Here is a 17,088-nt window from a genome sequence, read left to right as displayed (position 1 = left end):
CACAGTAATCACATTGAATGCTATAACAATGTATGGACCAACACTGGAAATCCAGGATGTTAGTTCATGCCGTTCCCTAGAACCTCCATAGGCCGAGTCAGTGTGAACGTAAACAATTGAGGAGTCTGGTGGAGTCAGCTTCATGCCATCCAAACTACACTAGACTGCCTGGGAGCAAGAAACACACAGTCTCCTTTTAAGGGTTTTTATTAGTGGTGAACGAGCAGCCTTGGGCCTGGAGATGAAAACAGAGATGGAGAGGAAAGAAAAGAGAAAAGTTACAATGGAGATGTATTAGTAAAGTTGAATCTGTTCCACTGCCGACAAAGAAAATCTTACCAGTTAATCTTCCTTGATTATTGCTTTCTGTCTGTCTTTTCTCTGTGGAACGGAGAGACAGGAAATGCATTAGTTCTCTTTTAAATAATTCAAGTAGCCTTAATTACAAAACCATATTTTTCCTGTATGGCACCAAACGTCAGCCTTTCGCTCCATTTCTGGAAATTAAATCATTATGAAAAATTGCATGTGAATGTTATTATGGATGCGTCCAAACGGTACCCTACTCCCTATATAGTGCACTACTTTTGACAAGGGCTCTGCCCTCTCATTTGGTCCGTATCCAGTGGTTGAACATTGTGTCCATATGGTTCCTTACAGTCACTGGCCGAAACATCCCTCTACACACAGGCTGCCATCCAGCGGTGAACACACTTCAGTAGAACACATGAAGTAAATCTGAGAGGAAGAGAGAGAGAACATAGGAAAAGGGAGGGTCAGATGAGAAGCAAGTCAGCCACACCTGCAGACAGTGCTGCTTACTGGCCTCTTTTTGGCCTTTGGCTATGTCTCAAGACTCCTGTTCTTCATGACTATTGATAGATGAAAGGGCTAGATAGGTTTCCCACCATTAATTTCACCTGTCATGCCCTGCCAGATCACTGAGAATGGAGCAAAGAAAACAGGGGAAGATCCCTCCTTTAAAAGTATTAAGACAGCCATTGCCTCCAGGTTAAGGGTCTAATGCAGGGGGGCAGCCCTCACCTCCTCATGGTCGTCCATGGTCTGGGTCTGTCCAGAGGTGAGGAACTGGAAGGTGGAGATGGTGAACCTTCGTGTCTGGCCTTGGTGGAAGGGTGGGGGTGGAGGAGATGGGTGAGGCTTCTGAGGGGCCGGGTCCAGGTGGTTAGGACACCTACAGAGGCAGGGGTGGGAATGTGGTTATTCAACGCAACAAGAAAAGCTCTTTCTGAAGATACTTTTTCCCCCTCCATCACAGTGATGGTGTGCCCAGTGACACTATGTACAGTTTGTCTACACTATATTATAATGTAAAACGAATTACTGAAATTGAACCCCAAAGAATAGTTAGCTACAAAAGTATTAGAACAGTGAAATGTTTTGTTGTTCTGAAATGAAATTATAAAATGACTATGAGGTTTAAGTGCAGACTCAACTTTAATGAGGGTATTTTCATCCATATCGGGTGAACCGTTTTAGAAGTTACAGCACCTTTTGTACATAGTCTCCCCCCATTTTAGGAGACAAAGCATTGGGACAAACTCACGTGTATTAAAGTAGTCCAACGTTTAGCATTTGGTCCCATATTCCTAGCATACAATGATAACATCAAGCTTGTGACTTCAAACTTGTTGGATGCATTTGCTGTTTGTGTTTAAAATTATTTTGTGCCCAATAGAAATGAATGGTAAACAATCTATTGTGTCATTTTGAAGTCACTTATTGTTATTTTAATGGTAAGAGGTTAACATGTCTTGGGGGTATGATATGTGTCTAACTTGCTCACTTATTATTCATGATTCATTCAGGACTATCCATAACCATGGTAGCATCCACATTAATGTAGAAGTGTTTAGAAACATTTTATTCTTATTTACAAAAAGAGTGACGTGTACATTACTTACCATTCATTTCTACTGAGCACAAAATAATCTGAACAACCAAAACAAACAGCAAATGCATCCAACAGGTTTGTAGAGTCACACACTTGATGTAATCATTGCATGCTAGGAATATGGGACCAAATACTAAACTGTTGACTACTTTACTACACATAAGTGAATTTATCCCAATGCTTTTGGTCTCCTAAAATGGGAGGACTATGTACAAAAAGTGCTGTAATTTCTAAAACGGTTCACCCGATATGGATGAAAATACCCTCAACTAAAAGCCGACAGCCTGCACGTTAACCTCATAGTATCATTTCAAATCCAAAGTGCTGGAGTACAGAGCAAAAACAACAAAACTGTCACTGTCCAAATACTTTTGGAGCTCGCTATAGTTGTTGAACCCAGACATGTTGGAGCCTAGAAGGTCAAAGGTAACCCTGCAGCGTACCCGTTATAGAGGAGTACCCAGACAGTCTGTCCTGATCTGGGGTAGGCCACGCAGTAGTGTACCAGCAGGACCACTTTGTCATCTGGGGGGTTGAGCAGACGCACCTCAAGGTGTAAGGGTTTACCCAGGAGCATCTGCAGGGGCCGGTGGTACTGGGGGTAGAAGCTACTGTACTGCACGTCTGGAGAGGAAGTGGGGAAAGGGTGTTACTTTAATGTGTACTATAATATGTTCAACTTCAAAGTATCATTTCAAGGTGCTTGACTGAATGGTTCACATACTGTTAAATGCTCCAAAAGTGATCCTCATAAGTTTACATGCAAGACTAACCACTACCACTTGAAGTGCGGAGTTGGAGGAACCAACAACGGCAGCAAATGGGTGAGATATGTGAGCAACTGAAGCTGCATACCTTTGGCAATCCTGAGCTGGACCCCCAACACCCCCTGGGCCTGAATGGAGGAGCCCAGGGAGGGGCTTTTGACCAGGAAACCAACACTCACCACAGAGCCAGGAGTGTACCGGCACTCAACCAGCAGCCTAGGAGCAACGGGAACAGCAGCAGGGAGGTCACAACTCACCTATTGTCAACTCAGATTACAGAATTAGTCAGCTACTTTATCCATTCCTGCACTGAAAAAATAAACGTAATTCCTATTGAATACAATGCTTCACTCAAAATAATTCAACGCATTATTATGTCCTCTTGTTTGATCGGAATGTGTTTTTCTTTGCTAAGTAACAGCCTATAAACCCCAATGGAGAAACTAAATATAACTGACCTAACAGGAGAGTCTCTGGTGATGGTGCCGTAGTTGAGGGTGATGGACTGGACCGTGTTGATTATCTCCACCATGTATATCACCGTCTGGCCTACCTCCTGTTAGAACAATAGGGTCAAGTTCAGCAGGGAGAAAACGTTTTTTTTTTTGCTACATGAACCCTACCCAGATGTCAATCAATGCCTGACTTTACCAAGTAGCACTGTTGTCAATCACTACCTGACTTTACCAAGCAGAACAGTTAAAAAATATATAGTTTTGGGGCATCTCCGAGCCATGTTCTATCGATTCCTGGGGTCATTTCATGTGTCTCTGAGCTCTTAATCAGAAACTCAGGCAGAAATACAGCCGCATCATACCCGCTGTATTTCTGTATTTTGAAAGTCCTATATCTTGAAAACTTGCCGACATGCAAAACATTTTGGGACTGTATCAACAGTGGACTAATGAAACAAATACCAAAAGATAGTTTGAATGGAATGTTGCTTTAAGCCCAACGCTTTCCAGAGCACACAAATTGATTCAGATTCTGACATTTTGGAGAGCGATGTTAATGAAGTGCACCCATTCAGTAACCCATGAGGTTTAATGGAGTCCCAAACATTGCTAATCAACAGACTTAAAAAAAAATCTACTCAAAACGGTACAAGAAGATAATTAGGGGCTACTCACGTATCTGTGCGCCCCGCAGCCGCCCAGTGGGATCTTGAATAGGGCATAGTCGGGAGTCACCCTCTGAGGGGTGCAGGTGGGGTTGCCGGCGGCAGCGAGCAAGGCGGGGGACAGAGGGGGGTCCGTGAGGGAGGCGGGCACCGAAAAGACAAAGTGGCGGTCCAATGTGCATTCTGGGAAAGGACATGCATACACTCTGGGTTAGCTAAAGGTTACATAAAGGTCATGATCTAGAGTGGCGTTCCCCAAGGTTCTGACTGATATTGGGACCCTAGATATCTCAGACAATTAAGATTCATCGCAGGGGTGAATCTTAAATTGTATTTTCTTGATTCCTCATGTCCTCTCCCTGCCTCCACAAAATGCATTGGAGGAGAAGGTTGGGAGAGGACACGAGAATCAAGAAAATACAAATTGAGATTCATTTTGGGTTATACTTACCATCCATGGGGTAGTAGCAAGCAGAGGGCTTGGTGCTATAGCAGCAGCCCAGAGAGAGGCACTTTGCCTTGGATTGAGGGCGGGGGCCGCAGGGGAGGCTCTGGTCACTGGGAAGGTTACACTCTACAGGGGATACACAGGAAATGTCAATGGACAGGAGTGACCAGCAATATGAATGAGCTGGATATAACAAGCTACATATTCCCTTATTTCCATTCAGACAACACAGGACAGGAAAAGGCGCAACGCTCGCTCCCCATTCAAAACAAATCATTTTATTTAAGCAATTTTTTAAAAGATTGACGTTTCGGGCCATCAAAGCATTCATCAGAACGAGGTTAACCTGTTGTTTTACCTTGACTAGAAACTGGTATGGAAACTGGACAGGACAACTGGGCCTTTCCTTTTTGTCCGTTCAACGTGGAGTAAATCACATCAATGCGGTGCTCTTTACCCTGTTAGGCACAAAGATCGGACAATACTACTGTAGTCATGGTTGTTCTGGTGCATTCAGACTTGGGTGATTACCTGGGCCCGTATTCATAAAGCATCTCAGAGTAGGAGTCAGTTTAGCCTTATAAATCATAATAAAATGAGATTACATGGACGGGGGAGGACCTGATCCTAGATCAGCATATAAACACACACCTGGACAGTCATGTGACAGGAGTTGAAGGGGAGGGTCAGGGTGATCATGCCGTCCTTTCCCTTGCTCACCACATACCCACAATGCTTTGGGGCATCCTTCAGGCTCCTCTCATTCCCTTCGATGTCTGAGAATGATACGTAGCCATTATTTCACAACTACTAAGACATTTAGACAAAATATGGGCCTTTATTTTCAAACAAAGCCATTATTTACATTTTCAAGACCAAGCTGCAGTTCTGGTGCAACATTGTATGGCACAAACCAACACATTTCCCCCCCACATACTGAAAAAAAGCTTAGGTCCTCTCAACCATGTTAGAATTCAACTCATGCAGGGATGATGACAACCATATGCACCTGAAACATTCACCATCCCCCCAACAGACACACACTTACCCTTGACAACGATTCCAGATATGGGACCTGGGGGCAGCTCCACGCTCATGTGGCGAGCAGAGCAGAAGACGTGTGGCTTAGGGGGAGTGGGAGGACTGGTCTGGGTCGTTGGTGGGGTGGTAGTGGTGTGAGGTGATGGGGTCACGGTTGACGGGCAATGGAGCTCCAGAGTTCTGTATTGCCCCAGGACTGTGTCCCAAAACTTCAGGGGGAGGGAGAGGTGGTGTGGGTCGAGGGCCTGGATGGAGAAAGAGGGAGGAAATGTTGGGTGTACTTTAACAGCCAAAACCAACAACTCCCTCTTCAATGGGCCACACCAAAATAGCAAACTGTGAGATCCATTTTCACAGCAAATACTTCAAAATGAAAACAGGGTTATATTCACCAAGCACCAAATGGAAGAAAACGGACAAACAGGGAGGGACTACCTGAACCTGTCCAATAAGGAACTAATTTTCCGTTGCAAAAACGTTTTGCTACGTTTTCTACTCTGTGCAGTAATGAATACGACCCAGAATTAAAGTGTTGGGGGACTCACCATAGCCTGGCTGTGGCAGGCAGGGAGAGGGGAATAGAGGATCACTTCACCACCCTTACTCATCTGCAGGATGTATCTACAAGCCGCAGGGGCACTGGAGATAGACACCCAGCCATTAATCTGATCTGAAAAGAGAAATGCGTTTCACATGCAAGTCAGTGAGCATTAATGTAACACTGACCATGTGGTGAGTAGAGGGACATTCTGACCTTTGACCTGGATGGAGTCCAGGAGAGCAGAGGGCAGCAACACCATCATCTGTCCTGCTTGACAGCGGAGGGAGGGCTGAGGGGGGAGAGTAGGGGTGTTCATGGACATCCAAGGAGTGAGAGTAGTAGTGCTGGATATGGTCCTGGAGGAGGGTAAGGGGGTGGTTGGTGAGGTCTGGGGTGGTTGAGTAGCACCAGGCAGGGCTGTACCTGTTGGGTAAAGGGCTGGGGTGGTCAGAGTGGGGTCCAGAGGGGGGCGGGGTGTCAGGTAGAGAGAATATGGGTGGTGTGGCACATCCACGGGATATGGGTAATAGCTGTGATGGGGTGGGTAGACCATGGGCATTGTAGGGTCCAGAGGACCTGGAGGGAGCTTTGCTGGAGGGAGAGTCTGGGAAGGGCTAGCAGTGACTGGGCTAGGCCCTGGGATGGGTGCGGGGTAGTAGATGGGACTGAAGGGGTAATGGTGAGGACCAGATGAGGGGTAATAGTATGGACCCACAGGCCATTTAGGAGGTTGGGTATAGGGCTCAGGATTGGGGCTCCCAGTAGCAGACGTGGGATCTTCAGTAACCGGGGCCTGATTGATGGTCATGTGGACCCCATATGGGTCATTTGGATCTGCAGGTGGGTTTGGAGGTTGGAAAACAGGTGATGAAGGTTTGGTTCCATAAGGGGTAGGAGGTCCGTAAACAACAATGGGGTAAGGACGAAGATCGATGGCAGTAGGTAATATAGGAAGAACAGGTTCAGTATCGAGAGGAGGAGGTTGTTCGGTATAAGAGGCGGGGCGAGGAGGTTGTTCGGTATAAGAGGCGGGGCGAGGAGGTTGTTCGGTATAAGAGGCGGGGCGAGGAGGTTGTTCGGTATAAGAGGCGGGGCGAGGGGTTGTTCGGTATAAGAGGCGGGGCGAGGTTGTTCGGATCGGGCGGGGTTGTTCGGTATAAGAGGCGGGCGAGGGGTTGTTCGGTTGCGGCGAGGTTGTTCGGTATAAGAGGCGGGCGAGGAGGTTGTTCGGTAAAAGAGGCGGGGCGAGGAGGTTGTTCGGTAAAAGAGGCGGGGCGAGGAGGTTGTTCGGTAAAAGAGGCGGGGCGAGGAGGTTGTTCGGTAAAAGAGGCGGGGCGAGGAGGTTGTTCGGTATAAGAGGCGGGACGAGGAGGTTGTTCGGTATAAGAGGCGGGACGAGGAGGTTGTTCGGTATAAGAGGCGGGGCGAGGAGGTTGTTCGGTATAAGAGGCGGGGCGAGGAGGTTGTTCGGTAAAAGAGGCGGGGCGAGGAGGTTGTTCGGTAAAAGAGGCGGGGCGATGAGGTTGTTCGGTAAAAGAGGCGGGGCGATGAGGTTGTTCGGTAAAAGAGGCGGGGCGAGGAGGTTGTTCGGTATAAGAGGCGGGACGAGGAGGTTGTTCGGTATAAGAGGGAGGAGGAAGAGGTCGGATAGCTATAAGAGGAGTAGGATCGACCACAACGGAAGGGCGGTGGACACCAGGTGTGATTTTATAATGGTCGAGCATAGAAGGATTGTGGGTAGCGGGGAGGTAAAAGGAGTCAAGGTAATCAGGGTGGTCTACAGAGCCGTCGGGGTGATACCCAGGCCCCATGGGGAAGTAGGGCTGCTGGCCTGGGTATCTCCATGGGAGACGCTGATGGGAGCCAGGGTATGGATCGTGACCAGGATGGTGGTGAGGGTGAAACCCAGCACCACGGTAAGGGAACTGGGGATACATGCCATGAGGGAGGTGGTGGGGGAACGTAGGAAGTTGGGGCCTCTGTTCCTGGGCTGGAGGTGGGGTATAAGGGGTGATGGGAGGAGAGGTAGGGGGAGCTTGAGGGCTGGCGGTGGGAGCAAAGGTCACAGGGTCAGGTCTCTGGTGCTGCAGATCACCAGGAGAGAAGGGTTGAGAAAATGGAGGAGAGGGAAAGAAGGGAAATGGAGGAGGGTGGTGTGAGGGGCAGGAGAGGATGAAGTCCTGGCCGTCCAATAGGATCAGTCGATGAACTCCATTCTGGAAGAGGAAAAATGTAGAAAAAATATATATTTAGATTTATGATCACTGAAGAAGCTCAGTTCAATGTTAGAGGATATTAATAAAGTTGTACTGAATTTAATGATTGAGTATCAACTTCCTATAACTTACTCCGATGGTCACACATGATGCTGTAAAGGGAACATAAAAGATGAGGTCTTCTGAGTGTGAGTTAACTTGGTAGGCACACTCTGAAGACACAAACGGCACCCACTTGCCGTTCTCTGTTGGGGGGAGAGAGAGAGAATGAATGACTCACTCACAATCCAAATTGGAACATGAGCAGAACAAGCCAACTCACCTATGACCTGTAGTGTGTGTATGACCTCCTCCCCTCCATGTATCTGGATGGCCATGCCAAAGTAGGAGCAGAGTACTGAGGGGACAGGGTGGGGTCGGAGGTCAGGATGGGGGACTGGACAGGTGATCTTCACAGGGCTGCCCCACCACAACATGGGCAGGACATAACTACCATGCTGATGGGGGCAGGGAGAGAGTGAGTGAAAAAGAGAGAGGAGAGACACAGAGAGATTAATGTCATGTTCTACTATGTACAAAAGCAGGGTGGATTGTAGAGTGAATGGACAGGAGGCAGTCTGACTGAAGGATTCCAAGAAGAACAGAGCATCAAGGCCAGGCACCACAGGCTGAAATGATATTTTTGCAGCTACCTACAGTGTTACATTTTGGTCCATAAATATTAGTATTTTCAAAAAGTAAACTTGATGAAAATGTATATTTCCTTTAGTTTATCAAACTACAGTCAACATTTTAATTAATTTTAACCACTTTAAAAATGGACATACAATAATGTCTAATCTCACTTCATTTAATGTCATAGAGTGTTACAAACCGGACTATATTTAGTAACTTACTTTGAAGAGACTAAAAAAAAAGGGTCTAAATAGCCATTTGGCAGTCTAATTTCAGTGTACTTGACTAACTGCCATTTCCCGAAAGTCAGACCACCCCACACGCCAACTCACTTTTCTCAGCTTCAGAAGCATCTGCATTCACCAAGTATTGTGTGGTTATCCTTAGATACAGTGCATTCGGAAAGTACTCAGACCTGTCGACTTTTTCCACTTTGTTACATTACAGCCTTATTCTAAAATGAATTGTTCCCCCCCCCCACGCCCCATCAATCTACACACAATACCCTATAATGACAAAGCAAAAACAGGATTTTAGATATTTTTGCTAAACTGAAATATCACAAGTATACAGACCCTTTGCGCCGTACTTTGTTGAAGCACCTTTGACAGCGATTACAGCATCGAGTCTTCTTGGGTATGACGCTACAACCTTGGCACACCTGTATTTGGGGACTTTCTCCCATTCTTCTCTGCAGATCCTCTCAAGCTCTGTCAGGTTGGATGGGGAGTGTCGCTGCACAGCTATTTTCAGGTCTCTCCAGAGATGTTCGATCGGGTTCAAGTCCAGGCTCTGGTTGGGCCACTCAAGGACATTCAGAGACTTGTCCCGAAGCCACTCCTGCGTTGTCTTGGCTGTGTGCTTAGGGTAGTTGTCCTATTGGAAGGTGACCCTTTGCCCCAGTCTGAGGTCCTGAGCAGGTTTTCATCAAGTATCTCTGTACTTTGCTCCGTTCATCTAGCCCTCGATCCTGACTAGTCTCCCAATCACTGATGCTGAAAAACATCCCCACAGCATAATGCTGCCACCACCATGCTTCACCGTAGGGATGGTGCCAGGTTTCCTCCAGACATGACGCTTGGCATTCAGGCCAAAGAGCTCAATCTTGGTTTCATCAGACCAGATAATCTTGCTTCTCATGGTCTGAGTATCCTTTAGGTGCCTTTTGGCAAACTCCAAGCGGGCTGTCATGTGCATTTTACTGAGGAGTGGCTTCCGTCTGGCCACCCTTCCATAAAGGCCTGATTGGTGGAGTGCTGCAGAGATGGTTGTCCTTCTGGAAGGTTCTCCCATCTCCACAGAGGAACTCTAGAGCTCTTTCAGAGTGACCATCAGGTTCTTGGTCACCTCCCTGACCAAGGCCCTTCTCCCCCGATTGCTCAGTTTGGCCGGGTGGTTCCAAACTTCTTCCATTTAAGAATGGTGGAGGCCACTGTATTCTTGGGGACCTTCAATGCGGCAGAAATGTTTGGGTACCCTTCCCCAGATCTGCGCCTCGACACAATCCTGTCTCTGAGCTCTATGAACAATTCCTTTGACCTCATGGCTTGGTTTTTGCTCTGACATGCACTGTCAACTGTGGGACTTTATATAGGACAGGTGTGTGCGCCTTTCCAAATCACGTCCAATCAATTGCATTTGCCACAGGTGGACTCCAATCAAGTTGTAGAAACATCTCAAGGATGACCAATGGAAGCAGGACGCCCCTGAGCTCAATTTCGAGTCTCACAGCAAAGGTTCTAAATACTTATGTAAATAATGTGTTTGTTTTTTTATTTGTAATAAATTCGCAAAACTTTCAAAACCTGTTTTCGCTTTGTCATTATGGTGTACTGTGTGTAGATTGATGAGGAAAATTTTTTATTTAATCAATTTTAGAATAAGGCTATACGTAACAAAGTGTTTAAAAAGTCAAGGGGTCTGAATACTTTCCAATTGCACTGTATATTCTCCAGATTTTCCCAGAGGGAATTGGTTGTTGTACATACATACATACAGTGCTATGAAAAAGTATTTGCCCCCTTTCTAATTTTCTCTACTTTTGCATATTTGTGATACTGAATGTTATCAGATCTTCAACCAAAACCTAATATTAGATAAAGGGAACATAAGTGGACAAATAACACAACAATTACATATTTATTTCATAAAAAGTTATGCAACACCCAATTCCCCTGTGTGAAAAAGTAATTGCCCCCTTACACTCAATAACTGGTTGTGCCACCTTTAGCAGCAATGACTCCAACCAAATGCTTCCTGTAGTTGTTGATCAGTCTCTCACGTCGCTGTGGAGGAATTTTGACCCACTCTTCCATGCAGAACTGCTTTAACTCAGTGACGTGTGGGTTTTCAAGAATGAACTGCTCGTTTCAAGTCCTGCCACATCATCTCAATTGGGATTAGGTCTGGACTTTGATTAGGCCATTCCAAAACTTCCAATTTGTTGCTTTTTAGCAATTTTCATGTAGACTTGATTGTGTGTTTTGGATCAATGCAGAGTTTGGTTTTCTCCAGGCAGTTTTGGAATGGCCTAGTCAAAGTTCTTGAACATTTTCCAAATTGACTGACCTTCATGTCTTAAAGTAATGATGGACTGTCGTTTCTCTTTGCTTATTTGAGCTGTTCTTGCCATAATATGGACTTGGTCTTTTACCAAATAGGGCTATCTTCTGTATACCCCCCCACCTCCACCTTATCACAACACAACTGATTGGCTCAAATGCACTAAGGAGGAAATAAATTCCAAATTAACTTTTAAGAAGGCACACCTGTTAATTTAAATGCATTCCAGGTGACTACCTCATGAAGTTGGTTGAGAGAATGCCAAGAGTGTGCAAAGCTGTCATCAAGGCAAAGGGTGGCTATTTGAAGAATCTCAAATATAAAATATATTTTGATTTGTTTAACACCTTTTTGGTTACTACATTATTCCATATGTGTTATTTCATATTTTTGATGTCTTCAATATTATTCTATGTAGAAAATAGTAAAAATAAAGAAAAACCCTGGAATGAGTAGGTGTGTCCAAACATTTGACTGGTACTGTGTGTGTGGGTACACACACACACACACACACTTTCCTTTGGAAAAATCTGCTTTGGACAGAATGTGCATTTTTAGGCTGACTTCAAGTGTCCAGAAAAAATTGATTTGCGCGATATGCAAATATGTGCATTTTTAATGATAATGCCTCATTTGCATATTTTAATACAAAAATGTATTATTGTTGGGTCTACAGTCAGCTGGTAAAAGTTGATTGTGATATGATTAAGGGGGGGGGGGGGGATTACACTGAGGGTGTGGGGCCTTAAGCAAACTGGGGAAAGTATTCTACCTCCTGCATGATGTAGCATCCATCGTATGGTGCCATCATCACCATATCTCTCCAGGTAGTCTTCACATGGTAGCCGCAGGACGGAGGCAGCTGGAACAGGGAGATGGGAGAGGCGTCCGCTGGAATGATAAACAGGGGCGTTTTCAATATTCAGGAACTCTTGTTTGCTTCCGTCTGGTTCTTAAAACAGTAAATGGTTTCCATAATGAATATGCCCCAGGACATTCAAGGTAAAGAGACCTAAGGGCCAAGAGTTTCCAGACCACATGACCTTGCCAGGAAAAACTCCTGGGTTGTATTCAGCACAAATGGAACCAAACGGGGGGGACCTACATTCATTTGTCCCATAAACCTCAAGTTTTCATTGCAAAATGTTCCGTTTGGAGCAAATGGTTTCCGTTGCAAAACGTTTTGCAACAGAATCTTCTAAATAAATAAATACACCCCTGGCCCCAGACATAACTAAACTAATGATCCCATTTAATTATATTCCATAACGAGTCACTGATGCTTTCACACGGAGGTTATGGTCTTTTAGGAATGTTGGGTGGGTCTCTAACGCTTACCTCTATCTACCAGTAGATTTGTGTATCCTCGTCCAGATGCAGTGAGTGTCATGAGGTTATCATCACACTGGACCAGAGGCCTCATCGACAGCCATTCACTGGAGTGGGGGTTGTGGTCGGCTGATGGACCATAGACCTTCCCTTGAAAACCATGGCCTTCAAAACCTATTGGATAAAAATGAGATCTTTATCCATGTACAAACACCTATTTAAAATGCATATACTGCTGATAAATCATCCTAATATGTGATATTAACCCACGACTGCGTGGCCTCACACAGTTCCAACTCCATCATCAAGTTTGCAGACAACATGACAATAGTAGGCCTGATTACCAACAATGAGACAGACTACAGGGAGGAACCAGGCTGGGCACGCCCCCATCCTCATCAACGTGGCCGCCTTGGAGACGGTAAAAAAAAAAAACATCAAGTTCCTTGGGAAGGTGAAATGGTCAAACCACACGGACACCTTGGTGAATAAGGCACAACAGCGACTCTTCAACCTCAGGATGCTGAAGAAATGTGGCCTGTCCCAGAGGACCCTCAGTGTTCTACACGAACCATACTGTCGGGCAGCATCACAGCCTGGTATAGCAAGGTGCTACACTCAGTCGAATGCACCATTGGATGCACGCTGTCTCCCTCCAGGACACCTACAACACCAGGTGTCACAGGAATGCCAAGAAGATAAATCAGGGCGCCCAGCCACGGCCTGTTCTCCCCGCTGCAATCACTCAGATGCGGGCAAAAACTGGAACACTGGCCAAAAGCTTCTACCCCCAGACCATCAGGCTGCTGAATAGCCACCACTAATCAGTTACCTGCTCCCCCTATCCCTCTCCTTAACAGACATGTACCCTGCCAATGGACATTTACCATTGTTAGTGTTAATATGTATATATTTTATTTATATTCTTTATTATTACATTTGTTTTTATTTCACTTTGACCTGCTCGGAGTGAAGATTTTTACTGTACCCTGTAATTACACCTGCAACCTTGCACATGTGACTATTACTCGTCGAATCTAATAATAGAAACAGATATTCACCTTTGAAGCCTGCTTGATATCCAGCATTGTAATCCAGAGATCTTTTCTGGACGTTGAAACCGTTACGCAGATTCAAAGGCGCCCGCAAATCAGTTGCCTTTAACGCAAGGTTGGGTTGACTGAAATTATTTATGAGGTTCTCAGGAACGTCAGTGAACTCTGCACTCTGTTCTTGGATGCTGGAATTATTAACAGTAGGTCGAAGATTGCGACGAAGAATGACCCATCCGCCCAGATACTCAGATTTGTGCTTAGCGTCTTGTTTTTTGTTGATCCTCCACTCTCTGTCAGCATTTGACGCCTTTTCTTGATCCGGATTAAAACCATTGAGAACATTAATCTTTTCTACACTCAACGCACCACAGAACAGCAAGTTGGAAAATGCTACAGTTATTATACATAAAAACACAATTATGTTTCTCTTCTGTTCGGAAGACATTGCCAGGTTGATGCTTTTGCGCACGGAGGCCAACACGCAGGTAAAAGCAACTGCAGGGCAATTAATTAGGCCTAATTAGTGAGGACCGATCAGATGGCAGCTAGTTATGAGAAGGCTGATTCCATCTCAATTAACCTTACTACAACAAAACTTTGATAAGGAATTTTCCCAACACATTCCAACAAGTTTCCCAACATTTCCAAAAAGCTGTTGTTCCTTTTTGAAAAAACATGCAAGTCTGTGGTTGTGTCTACACTTGACACTTAAATGTGACTTCGGCTATCAGAATCGCAATTTACTTCTGCTATCAGAATCGCAATTTACATGTGACTTCTGCTATCAGAATCGCATTGAAGACTGCATTGAAAATACATGTCTAGACGCACAAAAGTCGCATTGTGGTCGGATTGTGTTCAGGGGGTCAGGGATGCAATGGCACTCCCTAGTAGGAGCAGTCCATAGAAATTAATGGAATTCGACAGTATTTCAATTAAATATTTCAAGGACAAAATTACATTTATTTAAGTATGTTTTGTTTTAGTGGGACAGTAACATTAGTACTCTTTAAAAACAATACTTTAAGAAAATGTTTTTGTGTTTTATCATTTTATTTTAAATGTTTAGCTCACAAAATATAATTGAACCGTATGTATTGAAGTGTCTGTAATAGAATAAACGCGTCAAACGAAGGTAGACATTAATAAATGCATTTCTATTGCTTCCTAAATCTTTTTTACAGTTGAGGAGTACCACGATGGCTGCAATACACCGCCTCCTTTCAGTCATCCAGGGTTTATACACATCATTGGTCTTGATGCAATCAGGCTACCGAAAGCACATACAGTAGAAAACGTCAGCAATACTCCGCCCACAAGTGTTTTGGGAGAAACAACCAAGTTCATAGCATGTGAGAAACGTGTTAGCTGGCTTCATAAATGCTAGCCAGTTAGCTTGTTTCGAAAAAAGAGTTATGCTAACTTGTTTGCAATCCGTTTAGCTTTGCTGGCTAGTTACAGAGGTTAGCTGCTGTGGGGATCTATTTTCTTATAACTAGATGTGATGCTTAGCTTAGAAAGAATACATTAATGATTAAACATAATAGGTTTGTGCTGTACTGATATAGACTGTTTAACATAACAAGCTGTGATTCATGTGAGGAACTGTTAGGGAGTAGGGGGAGATAAGGCTTGTGTCTCACATACACAAACACTGCCTCTTTGTTAGACCGCTCAAGGACATGTGTACTGCAAAAGTGCTGACTCTCTGGACAAGTTGTGGAGAAAACAACTAAACACCTGGCAACAGTGAAGCGCCAAGGGGCTGGGACCAGCCTGTGCGCCAACGATAGGCTGAGTAAGTCTAAACCACGCTCAGCCTCTACTCTGATAGGCCAGCAGGGAGCGGGAACTATCTCTGTCAGAGTATTTAAAGAAGAACTTATAACAATGGACCAGTTCTCTGTCTGCCCTGCGTGGTATTTCAGTGGACCCGTATATACGAACATCATATTTACTATTGAAGTGTTTTGCATTAATTAAAATACTAGTCTATTTTAGAAGACGTGTATTGACCTCTTTTTGTTCCAATACCAGATTTGAATTGACGCAACTTATCACTGCCCAGTTAGCTACAGTAGTTGGCTAATGCCATCAAGTTGTTGTTGTGTTATCAGATTTAGCCTGTTGCACCGTTTGCAGAATGCTCGGGAAAAGGAAATCTGGCCACAATGTGGACGCGTTCGTAATTCCATGATCAAAATAACAAAGCTGCATGAACTGTCTAGTCTAGACACATTCTACTGCGTTTAGACAACCAGCCCAATTCAGATTTTTTCCACGAATTTTTGACCAATCAAATCAGCTCTGAAAAAACGCTGTTGTGAAACGATCTGATGTGATTGGTCAATAGACCAATTACTGGAAAAATATCAAAATTGGGCTGCCTGTCTAAACACAGCCTTAGTAAAGCCTCAGGGGCTTCATGTTATGAGTTTCATACACAAATTAGTAATTTACTAGGCCTCAAGTTATATGCACATCTCAAAGTTTGTCTAGGCCTATGGGTTCATTTGATTATGTGTATTTCACAGTATAATCATCAGGATCTCAGATCAATGGATATAAATATCTGTTTTATTACCCTCTATTCAATATTATATTCGCTTCATATTGATAGTAGGTTGTGAAGGAGTTATTACTTACAATATGACCATGAATGGAGCAAAGGGGAATTTAAAAAAACCTCATCTTTATTGACATTATATTTCCAAAATTCAACATCTGGTGACAACATACTTCCTCCCAGGCATGGTCTTGGTTTGTCACCTTGCATTTCCTGAGAAGGAGAAACAGTTCAAAGCTGTTACAAGTGCATTCACTATTCTCACGGTTTAGAGAACAAAATAGATTGAAACACTGTCTGACATATGCTGCTCACCAAGCAGTGGACTGCGGTGCCGGTGGGCCTCTCTCTTGGCACGCGGGTACGGTAAGTATGGAGATGTAGAAATGTGGGGTGGAGGGGGAGGTCCATCAGGTTCAGGGTGCCGAAAACCATACAGAGAGAAAGAAGGGTTCTCTTCACGAGGTGGGGGTGGAGCTGGGGCATGGAACCTAGGATTTGGCCGTTGTTGGTGGAATTGATATGGAGGGTAGTGATGCTGGATGTTTGGAGGGTTAGAAGGAGCTGGAGGTGCTACATACTTGGGCTTCTGATAATACTATAAATTGGGGTCAGGGACACTGTATTGCTGGTAGAGTGGAGGATGAGAGCCAGTGGTGGGCTTACTGGGACTACCAGGCTTAGAGTGTTTGTAGTGGTACATGTATGAATAGTGGATGGGTGAACTAGGGTGATAGTGTTGAGGTCCAAAGGGAGGAGAAGGCCTATTCTGTGGGGGTAGGAGGGCTGGAGGGCCATACTTACAACATTGGTTTTGGTGCTGGACGGCCTCCATATGGGGGAGTTGTGGAAC

General features: G+C 44.8%; 1 protein-coding gene across 1 annotated transcript; it reads right to left on the bottom strand.

The window, feature by feature from the left end:
* Positions 1-191: 191 nt before the first annotated feature.
* LOC121556558 (zona pellucida sperm-binding protein 4) lies at positions 192-6,643 on the bottom strand. The gene is made up of 14 exons (XM_041870432.2): positions 6,046-6,643; positions 5,837-5,961; positions 5,299-5,536; positions 4,902-5,026; positions 4,609-4,708; positions 4,254-4,376; positions 3,813-3,985; positions 3,141-3,238; positions 2,771-2,898; positions 2,359-2,539; positions 1,045-1,195; positions 659-738; positions 340-381; positions 192-235 (listed from the first exon to the last, which is right to left on the bottom strand). Exons 1-12 carry the CDS (start codon positions 6,638-6,640, stop codon positions 661-663), a joined length of 2,115 nt encoding a protein of 704 aa, XP_041726366.2. The 5' UTR covers positions 6,641-6,643; the 3' UTR covers positions 192-235; positions 340-381; positions 659-660.
* Between the last annotated feature and the right edge of the window lie 10,445 nt (positions 6,644-17,088).

This window comes from Coregonus clupeaformis, unplaced genomic scaffold (genome assembly GCF_020615455.1).
Source record: "Coregonus clupeaformis isolate EN_2021a unplaced genomic scaffold, ASM2061545v1 scaf0095, whole genome shotgun sequence".
Classification (NCBI taxonomy): domain Eukaryota; kingdom Metazoa; phylum Chordata; class Actinopteri; order Salmoniformes; family Salmonidae; genus Coregonus; species Coregonus clupeaformis.
Note: the sequence above shows the minus strand (reverse complement) of the source record. Positions and strands in the feature narration are given on the sequence as shown.